The following is an 18,221-nucleotide window of genomic DNA, read 5'->3' on the forward strand; positions in this document are numbered from 1 at the left end:
AAAGGAATCTTTTCGGATGACATGCCTACCCAGACTAGGGAAACTAAAGAAAAAATAAACAAGTGGGACTTTATCAGACTAAAGAGCTTTTATAAGACAAATGAAACCAGAATCAAGATGAACAACCAACCAACCAGCTGGGAGAGAATATTTGCAAAACATACATCTGAAAAGGGGTTGATCTCCACAATATATAAAGAACTCACACAATTGAACAACAAAAAAACAAACAACCTGATCAAAAAATGGGCAGAGGAAATGAACAGACACTTCTCCAAGGAAGATATACAGATGGCCAATAGGCACATGAAAAGATGCTCAACATCACTAATCATCAGGGAAATGCAAATCAAAACAACACTAAGATACCACCTCACGCCCGTTAGAATGGCTATAATCACCAAGACAAAAAACAACAAATGTTGGAGAGGATGTGGAGAAACAGGAACCCTCATACACAGCTGGTGGGAATGCAAATTGGTGCAGCCTCTATGGAAAACGGTATGGAGATTCCTCAAAGAATTAAAAATAGAGATGCCCTATGATCCAGCCATCCCACTACTGGGAATCTATCCAACGCACCTGAAATCAACAATCCAAAGAGGCTTATGCACCCCTATGTTCATTGCAGCATTGTTCACCATAGCCAAGAAGTGGAAGCAACCTAAGTGTCCCTCGACTGACGATTGGATTAAGAAAATGTGGTATATATATACAATGGAATACTACTCAGCCATAAAAAAAGACAAAATCGTCCCATTTGCAACAACATGGATGGGCCTGGAGCGTATTATGTTAAGTGAAATAAGCCAGAAAGAGAAAGACAAACACTGTATGATCTCACTCATATGTGGAATATAAACCAACACATGGACAGAGAAAACTGGACTGTGGTTACCCGGGAAGTGGGGGTGGGGGGTGGGCACAAGGGGTGAAGGGAGTCATATATGGGGTGATGGACAAACAAAAATGTACAACCCAAAATTTCACAATGTTAGAAACCATTAAAACATCAATAAAAAAAAAAAAAAAGTAATGCTATATTATCAAATGCTCCTAGCTGAGGAAAATTAAAATTATGCTAAAAAGCCCTGCACAGATTGAAGACTACTAGTCACAGGCAGAACCACTCTCATGCCTCCCACCACCCAACAGCCTGAGCTACTCTGAGATTGTGATGGACCCCAAGAGCCTTCAGGAAAGGGAGTGAGAGTCAAAGATGACCCAGGACAATCAGAAGGGCAAGAGAGTAGAGATTAGAGACAGGCAGGCATGAGAGCCGGTCAAAAGTACCACAGAAATGTCAGAGAGGATGACACCTCAATTGTTTTCAGTCAATAACGAAGAAAATTCCAAACAACAGCCAAGTCACAAGGGGCTAAAAGAAAAGGCGTGATGATTCTAAGTACCTCTCAAAAAGAAAGTAAGAAAGTCTTAAAATGAATCATCTTTTAAATAAGCATTTTCTTCCCACCTTTGCCCCAAACACGTTAACAGTGCATATTAAATAGTTACCCCTTGACTATTAGCCATTAGTAAATGAGAAAGCAAATGGCAACGAAAAATGAATTCTAAAAATAAAACTGATTTTCTTACTAAAACAAGAAAGTCTAAAAGTTTTTGGTTAAATTTGAAATGGAAACACATGCAAAGCTTCAAAGGCGCTTCAGATTATCATGTGATTAATGTAACTTACCCGAAGAGGCATATACTTTCTTACTATCTGAAGAGAACGTGGATGCTGCAACCCTTCCATTAATTTTCATGCTACCAATCAATTCTTTAGTCTAAAAGAATAACAAGTATTACATATCAAATTGTTAGGAGCTGCATGGAAGAATCACACTGTGTAGAATAAAACAATCTAGTTCTCTATTTTGTAGCAACTACTCACCTTGGTTTTCCCCTATACTCAGAACTTCTCCCCAGTCTCACTGTGCTCTTCTACTTGAGATGTGGATTTAAGGACACCATAAGTTATGGTTGAAGACTATCCCTACACTATATCCTATCCTAGAAGAACAAGCAACAACTAACAATGGTTCACCTTCATTAACAGCAAATGACAATATCCAGCAACGCCATTTATGAGCAAGAAGGACCCATCTGGGGAGACTTCGAAGCTCCTGACTATCTTCTCTTTCAAACCTAAGGAAGGAGATGAATCAATTAAATAAGGATTAATACGGTTTTCAATAAAGCTATCTTTCACTGACAATTGAGTTTCTGACCCTTTAAAATATCTAAGTGCCTCAAATTAAACAAAACCTAGGCTCAGACTCTGAATAAGTCTGACCCCACACATCATTGAGCAGGACCCAAATATAAGGTCACTACAAAGTGCTTAGCAAACTTCTCCTTGTCTTGGTTAACATTCACCATTTTAATTGCAGTCTAGAGATTCAGCTCTCCAAACAGTAAACACATCACCTAATTTTCCAAATGTAAGCAGTAATACCTGTAATTAACTAAAAAGATAAATTATACTTCTTTGTCACAAAGTTCATTACCAGAAAGGAAATATTCTGCCGTTAGAGACAGCCAAAAACATAATAACATACAGAAACTAGTTGCTGGCCACCTACTAAACTTTCCTTGATGAATGCGAGTCTAACCCTTAACTTTGTGGATCCAAGAAAAACACAAGGTGTCAGTATATTCAAGAGATGATTAGCTTCTCAAGATGTGACTCACATAACCAAGTCACAAGAGCTAGTTATATAAACCAGAGAGTCAATTTACTTTTTTACAAAGAGACATGTCCCTTTTCCACATCCAAAAGGCTCATATTGACTATGCAGGAGACTCCTTCTAGTATCAGACTGCTTAGAGAAACAAGTTCTCACTAAAAAGCTGTCTAATAGAAAGGATACATAAAGAATAGGTACAACTGGCTACCTCCACGGAAGGGAAGTAGGTGGCCAGGGAGACGGAAAGGAGGAGACTGACTATCCACCCATTTGTACATATGTACTAGATTTTTGCACCACGTAAACACTACTGCCTAGTTAAAAAAAAAATTATTCAAAAAAATGTTAAGTTGCTAAGTTAAAATAGTAGAGAAAGAGAATTTAGAAAAATTAAATGAACAGCCCTTGTTTCCCTACAGGAAAATGCTGGTTAAGGCTCCTACAGACCACCTCTATCCTATTAACAATCTTTGTCTAGATGGTTCACACCACTACAAACTGGGCCTCCCCTTCCAGTCCTGCCCCCAGAGATGACATCCGAGGTCCCTTGACTGGAATCAATTCACACACTATTTCCAATCACTGGGGTTACTTCTGCTGATGACCAGGCTCCTTCACGATGAATCTATTCCAATTAAGAGTCACTTGCATCCCAAATTCTGGGCAAACCTTATGTACTGACTACAGTATACAGAAACAGTTCCAAACATAAGAAAAATATCATTACGTGATGAAGCATGGAAGGGAGGCTAGTCCTAGCACAGTGTGAGGCTACAGCTGGAAACTCCTCCAGACTCAACCCTAATGGCACAGTATTGGGCAGTGGAAACGCGTGAGAGAACTAAAAAGTGTTCACCGTGGAGCCTACAGCTGGGCACCACCTCAGCCCTGGAGGGATACAGACTACACAGGCATCATCAAAGCAACAGCGAACCAAGTTCCCTCATGTTGTACAGGACCAGGGTGAACAGACCCAGTGTGGCAGCAACACAGGCAAAGCGCCAGAGGACTCATTACACAGTCCACTGCTCGCTCTGTCTGCAGGTGGCTGGAAGACCTTAACACTTTTGGCCTGAGTAAGCCTGTGTTTTTGGGCAATTCAGGAGAGAGGGGCTGTCTTCGAGAAGGAAATACTAGAATTAAAACAAATGAGGACAGGGAGTTACTTTAGCAATTAATTAGAAAAATAAGAACTGTATTTTCATCCAAAGCTTACAGTGTATTATACTAGTTATATGTATATACTCTTGCTTTTAATCTCACCAAAAATAGTGATGAATGCTAATATCAGTATTATAATTGCTCTTTACAAATGATGGACCTTTCAAAAGAGGAGTCAGATAAAATTTATAATATGGCCTAGGTAAAGAAGATACAATGCTTTAAAGAGGTCAGATACAAATCTTTTTATAGATTGGTGAATAAGATTTTTAGGTCAACTGCTGAGCAACTGGTAAGAAAAGGAATGGTCAATTTAATTAGAATAGAGCCAAATTCCATAGGACGACAGTGGATTGTAATCAGACAGATTATATGCTATTCCTAACAAGCTCAGCAGTTACCACTTATTGAGCAATTACCACGTGGCAGGTGCTAAGTTAGGAGCTTTGAAAAATCCTCTCTCTTAACATTTATGGCCCTCCGAGTTTACAGCAAGAGAACACTGTGGCTGAGATTACCAGACCATAACACCTATAATCAAAATGGCTGTCTGACCAGCTAATCTGATTCCCAAATGGTCAAATTCCTCATGTGTTTACTTAGGACAAGACATCTCTCTTAAGAATTGTCCATCTAAGGGCTGGCCCAGTGGCACGGCAGTTAAGGTCACGTACTCTGCTTTGGCAGCCCAGGGCTTGCAGGTTCGGATCCCGGGCGCAGACCAACACACCGCTTGTCAAGCCATGCTGTGGCAGCGTCCCACATAAAGTAGAGGAAGACGGGCGCAGATGTTAGCTCAGGGCCAATCTTCCTCAGCAAAAAAAGAAGAGGATTGGCAATGGATGTCAGCTCAGGGCTGATCTTCCTCACAAAAAAAAAAAAAATTGTCCGTCTAAATGACACAACAGAAACTGCTTCTTAAGTTTGAACTAGTAACCTGAGGTTCTTAACCTTTTTTGTGCCACAGACCCTTCGGCAATTTGGCAAAGTGTATGGTCCCCTTCTCAAAATAATGGCTGTTCAAAATGTTCATAACTGAAAGAAATGCTAAATTTCAGTTAGAGGTGAGTAAAAATAAAGATGTAAAGTTTTTCCTACCTAACTTCATAGGCCCCTGAATTCTATCCAGAGAATTTCAAGTGTCCATGGACCCCATGTTATGAACCCCAGGTTATGAACCCCAAAAGATTAATGGAACAAACATATCATTTGCATCAATTCAGTATTCTTCATTTTTAAATTTACATATGTATAAGGCTTGCATATCCTAACTAGTCAGCAATTCTGCCCCCTTATTGTAGTATCCTTAATTAATTTCTTGAGTTATTTATATTGTTTTATAACGATGAGAGACTGAGAAGTGTTCAATAAGCATACCACCAACAAAAGAAATACCTTTATCATTATTATTATCACCATTACAAAGCTATGTTTATTGAGTAAAAAGGAAAAGGGAAAATACTGAGAGGGAAAGATAAATGCCATGTCTCAGAAGCAGCAAGTGGTGGATACACACTCCTGCACACCAGCAGATCACAGTAAACGTCACTAACGTATCTTGGCCAACGCCTGATTTGCTTTCTCCAAGAGGATTAAGGCAAGGAAGAACCAAAGCCCACTCCTTTTGATTAGCGGAACCATACGTAAAAATAATAACTACTATATATTGTCTTCTATTTCAATATGGGGAGATGGTTTAAGGCTTTTCAACTCAAAGTGAGGTCCACGGACCAGCACCATCAGCATCACCTGAGAGCCTGTGAGAACTGCAGAATCAGTCCCCATTTTAGACCTACAGAATCAGAATCCGCATTTTAACAAGATCCCCAGGTGACTCACATGCACACTAACATCTGAGAAACACGTTTAAAGTTTGATTGGAGGGCCGGCCCCGTGGCTTAGCGGTTAAGTGTGCGCGCTCCGCTACTGGCGGCCGGGGTTCGGATCCTGGGCGTGCACCGACGCACCACTTCTCCGGCCATGCTGAGGCCGCGTCCCACATACAGCAACTAGAAGGATGTGCAACTATGACATACAACTATCTACTGGGGATTTGGGGGAAAAAAAGGGAGGAGGATTGGCAATAGATGTTAGCTCAGGGCCGGTCTTCCTCAGCATAAAGAGGAAGATTAGCACGGACATTAGCTCAGGGCTGATCTTCCTCACGAAAAAATAAAAAAACAAAGTATGATTGGATAAACTAAGAATCTACGTGGAAAGGATCACTGAAAGTGCCAGGGAACACAGGAAAAGAGAAGTTTGGAAACACTCAAAATAAACATCACACAGGTTTCTAAAGTTGGCCTTATTCACTTCCAACCACTAGCAGAAAAAAGGCTGTACAGAGCTACCCCTGTCCTTTACAGCCCCACGCCCGGGCAGTTTAACAGGAAGACTGCCAGTGAGCTGCAGCATATGCCAACACCAGCTCCCAAGATTTATAATGTAACCCAGCCAACCTCATTACAAGGGCTTCAGTTCCCAAAGGTGACACTGTATTTTGTGGTAACAAGGGTAGGGGAACGCAGGGGAAGAATGGCTAAGACAGAGGAAAGATCAATTTTCACCCGACAAAAAGTTTACTTGTTAAGTAGTTCATTCTTCAAAATATAATCTCCAAAAGCCGTGCTTTATTTCCTTTAAATGTAAACGAAAACTCTTATTATAACAAACACCAGAAGAACTAGAGGGTATCCAAATTTCCTTAAGATCACAGAGGTGAAATAATTTGTCCAAGGAAGTGGCACCCAGCTCTTCCAGCTCCCAGGCTCATGATGGCTCTGCTGTATCAATTACTAATTTTACAGCCAAGTATTTGCAAGTGCTTTTCTGGTCTAGGTGGATATACATTTCCAAGTTATGATTTTCCCAGAATAAGTGCTCAATACAAAGTCAGTTCACCGTTTTTATTCACACATACTATCTCAACGACACAATGACATTTTCCAAATACTAAATCTAAAGAAACTCTTATTCTTTAAGAATCCTATGGGGAGGAAAAAAAAGTGGTTGTAAATACTGATAAGCGAACTCAGCTGTGGCCTGGGGCGTGGTGGGAGTGAGATGACCAGCTACATATTCAATACAAACCTTACCTCTTACTTGATGCACAGGAATTAACTTTCCAGCCAGCATATCATAGACATAAAGAACCTTGCTGTGGGTACTCGTGGCTAAAACCTCTTCTCCATTAGCACTAAAACAAGCCTTAAAAATGGGAAACTTTTCCAAATAGATGCTCTGGATTTTAGGATTTGTTTTTCCATCAACCTACAACAAAGTACAGAACATTCCTTTTGGTAATTTCCATAGACCCTGTATCCTGGCAGTACACTTTGCACTACAAGTCTTCATTTAAAAATGCATACCTGAAATAGTGACACAGTGTTATCCAGTCCAGCGACCATCACAACCTGTGCACAAGGATGGAACTGCACAGAGGAGATCCGAGCAGTGGTTGGACGCTCAGCGTTAGCATGTTGGCAGTTCTTCATCTATGGAAAAATAAAGCTGGAATTTTATCAATTCAAATGAGTTAACACTTTCTTTAAAACAGGAATAAAAGACATTATAAAGTAGCTGATAAGGCAGAAAAAAGTGTACTGGAACGGTAACCAGAAGACCACAGCTCTGCTACCAACTAGCAAGTCATTTTACGACACAATAATTCATTTCTACCATCTTTCAAATGAGGGGATTAAATTACTAAGGTCATGGAGCACCAGTATACGATCATTTCCCCAAGATACACCCATCTGGGTTAGGAGACTTTGACTTCCAGGGAAACTTTACTTAAAACTCTTACTCTGGCACCTTTGCGTTCATGGCACAAAATAAGAGGCACTATGTGGTCGTCCCCACGGTTCTATGGTTGGCATGGATTGCTTATCTTCTCCTCTCAGGGTACACGGTTGCTATTTTAAAGTAATGGTGATCTCATACTATTATTTCAAGTATTTTCAGTTATTTCTCTGTTTTTACAGGTCTTTCCTTCTGCACTAAAAATTCAATTATATTAAAAAAAAGTGAGTATTATATGTATGCTTTGTTTGTTAAATTTCAACGGTGACTATCTTTTTTTTTTTAAAGATTTCTATTTATTTATTTTGTCCCCCCAAACCCACCGCAGATAGTTGTATGTCATAGCTGCACATCCTTCTAGTTGCTCTATGTGGGACGCGGCCTCAGCATGGCAAGAGAAGCGGTGCGTCGGTGCGCGCCCGGGATCCGAACCCGGGCCACCAGCAGCGGAGCGCGCGCACTTAACTGCTAAGCCATGGGGCCGGCCCTATGGTGACTATATTTTCAATGAAGGTGAATTCACCCTATGAGGAGCTAAATGAATTGTCTTAAGGTGGGCAGAGACAAAATCACTGTCTCCTAATAATTTACCATAATAGGGTCCCCTCCTCCATCTAAATACACATGCTACCATTTATATTATAATGGGAAAAAATAACTTTGTCAGAGAGAGATCTGTTCTTTTGACAGAGAGTTGACTGAAGCACTGAGCTGGGAAGGCACCTGGTTACCACAACGAACAAGCCAGACACACTGATGAGTTAGAAAGTAACTAGTGTAGGCCATTTAGACAGGATGGCCAGGAGAGACTTTTCTAAGGTGTCATTTGAGCAGAAAGGTAAGAATGAGTTGACCATCAGCAGTGCTTGAAGAACAGACAGGAGTAAGGAAGAGAAAGAGCAGTTTCTGAGGACAGAAAGGACTCGGCATGTTCAAGAAACAGAAAGAAGGCCTGTGTGGCTCGAGGAGGGAATAAGGGGAAAGAGGTCTCAGATGAAGTTTTAGACATAGGAAGAAGCCAGATCAGGAAGGGCAGTGTAGACTACGATAAGGAATTCAGAAGTTTTCAAAAAGCAATGAAAAGTGACATGACCTGATCTTTTATTTTTAAAAGATCCCTCTGGCTACTATATGAAGAGCAGTTTAGGAAGAAGTCAAAGTGGAAGTGGGGAGACTAGTCACAAAGCTACTGCAGTACACAGGGTGAGAAACGACAGCAGTATGAACCAGGCTGGTGCCAGCAGACATGAAGAGAAATGCAAAGGAGAAAACAAATAGGATTCCTAAAAGATTCCTGGAGACATAATTTAATCTTCTTGATCATTTTTCCAAAAGGAAAAAAAAACTAAAGTATTTACCAAGGCAAAACGACAGCAAACATTTAATCCCACAGATAACAGGAATCCATACATTTGTAACTGGGAAGCACACTGGATTTCAGAGGTAATTAACTGGATAGGCCCAACTTTACTGACTCTCACTCACCTTTAAGATTCCTTTAGGAAGAGACGTTGATGTGGATATGAAATTCCCAGTCCTTTGCAACAAATCATCTTCATCCTCTTCACTTTCATCTAAGTCAAACAAACCCACAAGGCTGATCTTTAGAATCAATGAGATGGCCATTACCTACCCCAATGTCTACATTTCAAACTTCAACTCCCCTCCCAGCCTTCCAACCGCAATACTTTATTTAAGCTGCAATTGGAAAAACAGCAAAATAGATTTGAAAGAAGAAAAAGATGACACAGAGCTCAATACATATGGTTAAAATCAAAGCCTGACTCCGGAATGAAAGACACACATTCACAGACGGTGACTAAAACAAGATGAAATGAAATAAAGTCCGCATTTAATTTAAAAAGAACAACTCATAATTGTGGCAAAACTGGCAAAAGGGTAGACAGCAGATCTAGCTTAACAACTCACATGAAAAAGAACTAGAACTCATGGTTGACTGAAAGATCAATGTCAGCAAACTGTGAATCAGAACTTCAAACAGAGCTAATAGGGCTGCTTTTCCACTAGAGACGACTAATAATTCTAGTAAAGAAAGCTGAGAAGCTGAGCAGTTTTTAAACTGCTCATGGGGCTAAGAGGGCAAAAACCAGCACTAAAATCCCTCTAAGGTTCTCAAGGGGGTCTGGTAAATGACCAGGCTTTGGGTCGGGGCCAGAAAAGGCTACACCTAAGATTAAGGGTGAAATCAAAGAACTATAAGAAAATCTTCCAGGAACTGAAACCCAGCTTTGAATCCTCACAATCCCTCACTGCAATAAGATGCTCTGGCATTGCTAGTGCCCCTTGCCCAGCCACCTACCCAGAAACAAACATACAAATTCTCCGAGAAAAATATTACTGTCCTAGACCTCTAATTAATCAATACTATTTTTCATATACAATATCCAGCACTCAATGAAATACAACCAGAACAAGGTAAAATAACTTGACTGAAAACCTAACGAAAAACAGACAATCCTGGCAGGAGATCTAGGTAATGGAGTTACCAGACATAAACTTTAAAAATATTATGTTTAATATGTTCAAGAGGGGCTGGCCCCGTGGCTTAGCGGTTAAGTGTACGCGCTCCGCTACTGGCGGCCCAGGTTCGGATCCTGGGCGCGCGCTGACGCACCCCTTGTCCAGCCATGCTGAGGCTGCGTCCCACATACAGCAACTAGAAGGATGTGTAACTATGACATACAACTATCTACCGGGGCTTTGGAGACAAAAAGGGAAAAAAAGGAGGAGGATTGGCAATAGATGTTAGCTCAGGGCCGGTCTTTCTCAGCAAAAAGACGAGGATTGGCATGGATGTTAGCTCAGGGCTGATCCTCCTCACAAAAGAAAAAAAAAAATATGGGGGCCAGCCCGGTGGCGCAAGCGGTTAAGTGCGCGCGTTCCGCTGCGGCGGCCCGGGGTTCGCCGGTTCGGATCCTGGGCGCACACCAACGCACCGCTTGTCAAGCCATGCTGTGGCGGCGTCCCATATAAAGTAGAGGAAGATGGGCACGGATGTTAGCCCAGGGCCAGTCTTCCTCAGCAAAAAAGAGGAGGATTGGCATTGGATGTTAGCTCAGGGCTGGTCCTCCTCACAAAAAAAAAAAAAAAAAAAATATGTTCAAGAATAATGAAAGACAAGATTCAGAATTGAGCCAGAGAACCAGACTATTAAAAAAAGAACCAAATGGGGGCCGGCCCCGTGGCTTAGCGGTTAAGTGCACGCGCTCCACTACTGGCGGTCAGGGTTCGGATCCCGGGCACGCGCTGACGCCCCGCTTCTCCGGCCACGCTGAGGCAGCGTCCCACATACAGCAACTAGAAGGATGTGCAACTATGACATACAACTATCTACTGGGGCTTTGGGGCAAAAAGGAGGAGGACTGGCAATAGATGTTAGCTCAGAGCCGGTCTTCCTCAGCAAAAAGTGGAGGATTGGCATGGATGTTAGCTCAGGGCTGATCTTCCTCACAAAAAAAAAAAAAAAAAAAAAAACCAAATGGAAAATTCTGGAACTGAAAAATACAGTAATTAAAATTAGGACCCCAAAGGATGTTTTTAACGGTATATCAAAATTAGTTGAGAGAATTAGTGGTCTGAAAAATGGATCAGAAAAACATCCAGATGAAAGTCCAGAAAGCAAAAAAGATACAAAATATAGAAAGGAACACAGAATATGTTTAAAAAAATTAACATACATGTTAATTGGTATCCCAGAAGGAAAGGAAGACTGGAATAAAAGTATGTGAAGAGATAATAGGCAAGAATTTCCAAAACTTAGAAAAGACATCAAGCCAGATTCAAAAGCCCTATGAAGACCAAGCGGAATACAAAGCAAGCTAAAAAGATTGAGGGGGATAAATTAACAAACAATCCAAAATATTAACAAATTACTGTTGATTTTTGAAGGTGTATGATGATAGCACTGTAGTTACACTTAAAGAGGGGAATGATACTCAGTGAAGTATTTATAGATAAAAATAACAAACTACCTGTTGGAGACAGCTGTGAAGCTTGGGTCTGGTCACCACTCTGCCAATAAGAAGTATACCTTAGTCAAGTCTATTTTATCTTTTTGAACTTCACTCTCCCTCATCTGTAAAATGAAAGTTTCGGACTAGAATATCCCAGATGGTAGCAGACTGGCTAATTGTTGACCTAATTCATTTCCTTTCCTTCTAGACACAAAGACAAACTACATTTCCTGGTATCTCATGCAGTGAATGCGGCCTTGTGACCGAATTCTGGCCAACAAAATGCAGACGAAAGTATCATGCACCACTTCCAGGACAGGCCAATGAAAACCTCCCTAGGGTGAGCCTCTCTCTCTTTCCCTATAAGCCAACTGGATGTCAACATCTTGGGCAACTTTGAAAGACCCAGCCTGAAGACGGCAGAACCTCTATAACTTAGGTCCCTGAAGTAGATCATCACCTTCTCACCACCCTAATTTTGCTCACATAAAAAAAAAGCAACTTCTTAAGCCAGAAGGAGAAAGACAAACACCGTATGATCTCACTCATATGTGGAATATAAACCAACACATGGACAGAGAAAACAGTACTGTGGTTACCAGGGGCAAATGGGGTGGGGGGTGGGCACAAGGGGTGAAGGGAGTCATATATATGGTGATGGACAAACAAAAATGTACAACCCAAAATTTCACAATGTTAAAAACTATTAAAACATCAATTAAAAAAAAAAAAAAAACTTCTACTGAATTAAGCCATGAGGATCTGGGAGGTTTTCTTTTTTAACAGCTAGCATAACCTTATCTATAATTACATGGATCTAAAATGCTGTGGTTCTGTGAATGCAGCATTCTAAAACGAAATTTTATTTTGTCCACGAGGGCAAATTGGTGACCCAGGGTATAAAAATTATGTCACGTAAAAAAAGGTTAAAGGACAAGGGATGTTTAACATGTTAAAAAAACAAACTTGGAAAGAGATTTCTCAAATAACAGAAGAGTTTTATATGAAAGGGAGGTAAGATTATGTATCTTCAAAAGGTAGCACTGTAGAGTGTACAGAGGTAAATTTCAAAATAGGAAAAAATTCTAAGAATTAGTTCTTAAAGAAAAGAGGAAAAGGGGAAGAAATAGTCCAGTAAAGAGTCCAACATTATTTGATATATTTAAGCAGAGGCTAAATTATCACCTAACAGATGTTATAGAGAAGATTCTTGTAGTGGATAAAGTCAGGCTACCATCACTAATATTCCTTCCACCTCTAAAAGTATCTGGCTGGAAACCAGAAGGTAACTTTCTACTTAATAACAGATGGAGTTTTCTAATAGAATTATATAAAACAACTGATTCCTTGTATGGCTTCCCTGTACTTGAATACCATGAGGACTGACCGGGATGGGGAGAAGGGAGGGAGAGGCGGTGGTGGTAATCAAACAGAAGCTCACCAGATATCAAGGATGCTAAGGAAGGAGCTCCTGCATTATGTGGAGGATACACACTGGACGCCCTAAAAGATTTCACAGGTCAATTCCAAGTCCAAAATTTACAGCTCCAAGCACACAAATCAGATCTTAACTAAACTATCCATATTTATAATATCTCAAGTCAACAATCTAAAAAGCAGAAAATAGTTATGGTACAAGCCAAACTTAAAACTTGGAGTTGAAAAATAAGTTTTTACAAAGTGACTAATCATCTGCGCCTGACCTGACATGTGCTCCTTAAGAAGACATCTCACTTCCTAGTGGACAGCTAGATTAGCTGCCAATGTCTTCAGAAGGGGCTCTGAATCAAGAACTCATTTTCCCTTAATCCTATGCCATAATGCAACATAATTCTGTTGAGATAAAACATAAAACTCATCCATTATTGTCCTTACAGTAGAGAATATGCTATTTAGTTAACCTTACACTACTGTAAAAGGGCTTCCCTCAGAGAAATGGTAGACTTCAAAACCAGACACTTAAAACAAAAAAAGACATATTTGAAACACCAGGTTTTAACAAGCCTTATGAGAAAACTCAAATAACAGGATAGGACTAGGGACTTATTTACTACCTTAAACAGAGGTATCAACACTCACCATCTGAAGATGTTTTCCGCTTCTTAGTCTCAGCCCAGGCAGGCACTCCCCCCATGGCATGCTGGAATCTAATCAAAAATAAAAAAAATTTTGTGGTAACCATTGTATGTAAAAAGAGCTTGACACATCTAAAGAGTGTAGGTCAGATCACCCTTGAGACCATGTGTAGAATCTCTTCCAAAGAAGTTGTTATCTTTTAAGAACAGAAGGGCTACTCACACAGACTAAGTCCCGACCTGCCTACATTAGAAATGTACATGAACCTCAACCTTCTAAACTAGGCCTGCATACAGGACACCTGGATACATATTTGTTTACTTGCATTAATGTAAGTAATTAATGATTAATTACTTACATCTAGTTACACAGTTGTCTTATTTGCTCATATCAACACATCCCAGATCTTGGGACCAAGTAAAGAAGTCTCTTTGTGCTTATAAACCAATGCTATAGCACACAGAGTACACGAGAGAACACGTCTGAAAGAAAATGACCAGACTGGCACAAATATACAAAACATGAGTGTTTTGTTCTGGAAAAAGTAAGCTTTAGGAGAAGCATGATAGTTCTATTCTGAAAGACTGGTACCTGGAAGAGTGCAAAGAGTCGTTTTAATTATTTAATGCAGAAGTAGAGACAAGCCCACCAAGCTAAGCCCACTAGCCAGAAACAACTAGAAAACTGGACAAAATACACGAAACTGCTTTCAGAAGGTCGAGAACAGGCAACACAGGACCGTGATCCCTGAAAAGAGAAATAACAAGGTAAGCCTATCATCACGAAGATCTTCCCCTGAAGGCATGTTTATAAGACCCCGGCAAAGAACCAAGGAGAAAAAGCTCACACTTGAAGCAGCCAAGACAACTCGAATATGAGGGGCAGTGGACTGTCGAAGGAGAAGAGAAAGAGCTCCAGAAATCCGCACAGCACTCCACAGACACTTTTGCTGAACACCAAGCTGCACACTCATAGGATGAAACTCCGTGAGGTCAGGCAAAGAACTACCAGGGAGCTGTAAGCTGCACAATACCAAAGCCCACTCAAGCCCCAACCAGTCACAGGGAAGGGCCTTAGTGAGCACTCAGGGCATTCAGTAGAGATCCCAGAAAGGTCACACCTTAGTAATGGGGCTAAACCAGCCTACAGTAAATGCTAGTCTAGAACAAAGCTAAAAACAAATCTTAAAGGGATCAAACTGATCTCCAAGCCAATTAACTACCTGCCAAGACAAAGTTCAACACTCATTAAAAGCAAAAAACAAAATCCAGACACTGAACAACTTAACATCCACAGTGCCCAAAATCCAAGGAAAATTACTAGACATGCAGAGAAGCAGAAAAATATGACCCATAACCAGAAGACAAATCAGTCAATAGAAACAGACACAGAAACGACAAACATGATAGAATTAGCACACAAAGACTTTGAAATAGCTAATACAAATATATTCAAGTATTTGAGGGAAGCATGAACATGAGAGGAAATAGGAACTAACCACAACAAAACAAAGGTCTTGAGCTGAAAACATCTTCTAAAGCTGAAAGATACAATATCTGAAATAATATATTCACTAAATGTGTTTAACAGATTCAAAAGACTACATATTGTATGATTTCATTTACATGACATGCTGGAAAAGGCAAACCTATAAGGACAAAAACAAGACCAGTGGTTGCCAGGGGCTGGAGGGGTCAGAGTTGAGGAGACAGGGTTGCCTACAAATGGGTAAAAGTGAACTTTCTAGGGTGATGACAATGTTCTATATCTTGAATCCATCTTTTTTTTTTTTTTTTTTGCTGAGGAAGATTGGCCTCGAGCTAACATCTGTGGCCATCTTCCTCTATTTTGTATATAGGACACCACCAGAGTATGGCTTGATGAGCGGTGCGTAGGTCCGCACCTGGAATCTGAACCTGCGAACCTCAGGCCACCGAAGCAGAGCACATGAACTTAACCACTACGCCCACTGGCCTGGCCCTTTGATTCCACATCTTAATTGTTGTGGTGCTTACACGACTATATGTGTTTAACAAAATTCATAGAATGAGACTTAAAAAGGGTGAATTTCACTGTGTGTAACTTATACCTCAATAAACCTACTTTAAAAAAATAGCGATAATGCAATGAACCTCTAAGAATATTAAAAAACATTGTCGATATAAAAACAAAAATATTTTAAAATATTTTTAAAGATCTTTAAGTTTGAACTGGAAATATCAATAGATCATTATTTTAAAATATACATCATATTTCCTAGTTCTGTTCAACTAAAAGAGCCTAGAAGTTATGGAAAGAGATGGTCTACCATATATAAATGAATCAGCAAGTAAGCAATATTATCATTGATTATATTTGGGTGGTGGGATTACTAGTTCTTTCCAAATTTTTTTGGTACTTGTTGTATTCCCTCTCCCCACAAAATACTAAAATTTAATCATTTCTTCCAACAGCAATGCTCTTACTGTTTCAAAAGGGAACTCTCACTACCCAAGAAGCTGTTACAGCCAAAGACTGAGTGAATCGAAATAAACTACTGTTATAAATATCTCTTGGTTAAATCACATGATAAACGACACTTACTCTTCTTTAAGTCTCTTCTGAAGTTCCTCTTTTGAAAGTTTACTTTCACTGGCATTTTTCATCATATCTTTCCGAAAACGATTGTTCACCATGTCAACCCTATAACAAACAGAACAGCATGCTTTAAATGATTTTTGAAGAATCAACGTAAATAGTTGGTGCCTTTAATATTTTGGGAAAACATTTAATTGAACAATAAAGGTCAAGATTTGTAAGATGTGGAACATCTCACATGCATATTCTCCAATCTTTCCAAAACAAAAAGCAGTCTCCAATATTTCAGATCATCTAGTTTACCCTTTGAACAGCTTACATTTCAAATTCATAATGACTTATCTAGACACAGCTTATGCCATTCACCAAAATAAATTCCAAGCAAAATAAAGAGTTAAATACATAACAACCAAATCTTAAAATACTATGAAGGAAAAATACAGGCAAACACTTGTCTTTCTCTGATGAAGGATTTTTTACTGTTAAAAACAGCAAAAAAAAAGAAAAGATTCATAAATTTGACTATATAAAAACGTAAATATTCTGAATGTCAAATATTAAAAACAAAATTAAAAGGCAAACAGAAAGCTGGGAGAAAACCTGCAATAAATTTGACAGATAAAGGTTTGAAATTCTCAATATGTAGGGAGCTGATATATGACAATCATTAAGAAACAGTCTCATCCTGCCATTTTTGACAACATGGATGAATCTGGAGGACATTATGCTAAGTGAAATAAGACAGACACAGAAGAAAGATACTGCATGACCTCACTTATATACGGAATCTAAAAAAAGTAGACTACACAGAAGCAGAAAGTAGAATGGTGGTTACCAGGGGCAGGGAGGTGGGGGAAATGGGGAGATGTCGGTCAAAGGATACAAAGTTGCAGTTATGTAGGATGAATAAGTCTAGAAATCTAATGTACAGCAGCATGACTATAGTTAATACTATATTGTATACTGGAAATCTGCTAAGAAAGTAGATTTCAGGTGCTCTAACCACAAATAAAAATAGTAACTATGTGAGGAGATAGATATGTTAATTAGCTTGCTGTAATAATAATTTCACTATGTATATGTAGAGCAAATCATGTTGTACACCTTAAATACATACAATTTTACTTAAAAAATAAAATAAATAAAAAGTAACAGTCTCCAATAATCAAAGACATAATAGAGAATACTTTTAATAAATACCAATGACTAATAACAAAAATGTTTTCTCAACACAAATTAGGTAGCTATCTCCCACCCCTTAAACCGACAAAGTCTGAAGAAAGATAAATCATTGCTTATAAGAACGGAGTGAAAAGGCAAACCTTTCAGTGGGAAGGTCAACTGGTAGAACCTCATGGTCAATCTGGCAGTATTTATCAAGAGCCTGAAAAATGTCTGTGCTCTTTGATTAAGTATTTCCACCTCAAAGAATCTTTCTTAAAGAAATAATTAGAAAAGTGGAAAAAGGTTTATGCATAAAGATGTTTATCTCATCATTAATTTATTAAAGAGAAATATCAGAACATCTGTCCAACAACAGCTATATAAATTATGGTTAATTCATACAATGGACAATAATACACTCATTTAAAAATGTTGATAGAGGCTTTTTTTTAAAAGCAGGAGAAATGCTTGCAATACAGTAGATTCTCATCTATTAAAGTACATACTGTGTGCGCTAGCTAACTTTTTTTTAGCCTTTTCTCGGTTTCAGGCATCGTGCAAAGAGCTCTACATACACTATTTCATTTAATCTCAAGAGCCTTCTGACATAGTCACTATTATTACCTCTATTTTACAAACAAGAAAACAGAGATTCTAAACATGCCCACAGTCAGTTAGGAACTGGCCAAATTGGGAGGCAAACTCAGGTCTGACAGCAAACACTGCTGTCCTAGCTATTCTATACCGCACTGAAAAGACGGGAAGAGAAGTATGCCAA

The 18,221-nt window shown here is 39.4% G+C and overlaps 1 protein-coding gene across 2 annotated transcripts in view; it reads right to left on the bottom strand.

Annotated features, from left to right (window-relative positions):
• The window catches only part of UTP18 (UTP18 small subunit processome component), a 42,917-nt gene that overhangs the window by 22,408 nt on the left and 2,288 nt on the right, over positions 1-18,221 (bottom strand). For both annotated transcript variants that reach the window (XM_058560655.1, XM_058560654.1), the window contains exons 3-9: positions 16,286-16,384; positions 13,706-13,773; positions 9,138-9,226; positions 7,220-7,345; positions 6,947-7,121; positions 2,048-2,148; positions 1,697-1,787 (exon numbers count right to left, since the gene is read on the bottom strand). In XM_058560655.1, the coding sequence (XP_058416638.1) occupies positions 1,697-1,787; positions 2,048-2,148; positions 6,947-7,121; positions 7,220-7,345; positions 9,138-9,226; positions 13,706-13,773; positions 16,286-16,384 (749 nt within the window). The remainder of the gene's footprint in view (positions 1-1,696; positions 1,788-2,047; positions 2,149-6,946; positions 7,122-7,219; positions 7,346-9,137; positions 9,227-13,705; positions 13,774-16,285; positions 16,385-18,221) is intronic.

The sequence above is a fragment of the Diceros bicornis genome, chromosome 18 (assembly GCF_020826845.1).
Source record: "Diceros bicornis minor isolate mBicDic1 chromosome 18, mDicBic1.mat.cur, whole genome shotgun sequence".
Lineage (NCBI taxonomy): Eukaryota > Metazoa > Chordata > Mammalia > Perissodactyla > Rhinocerotidae > Diceros > Diceros bicornis.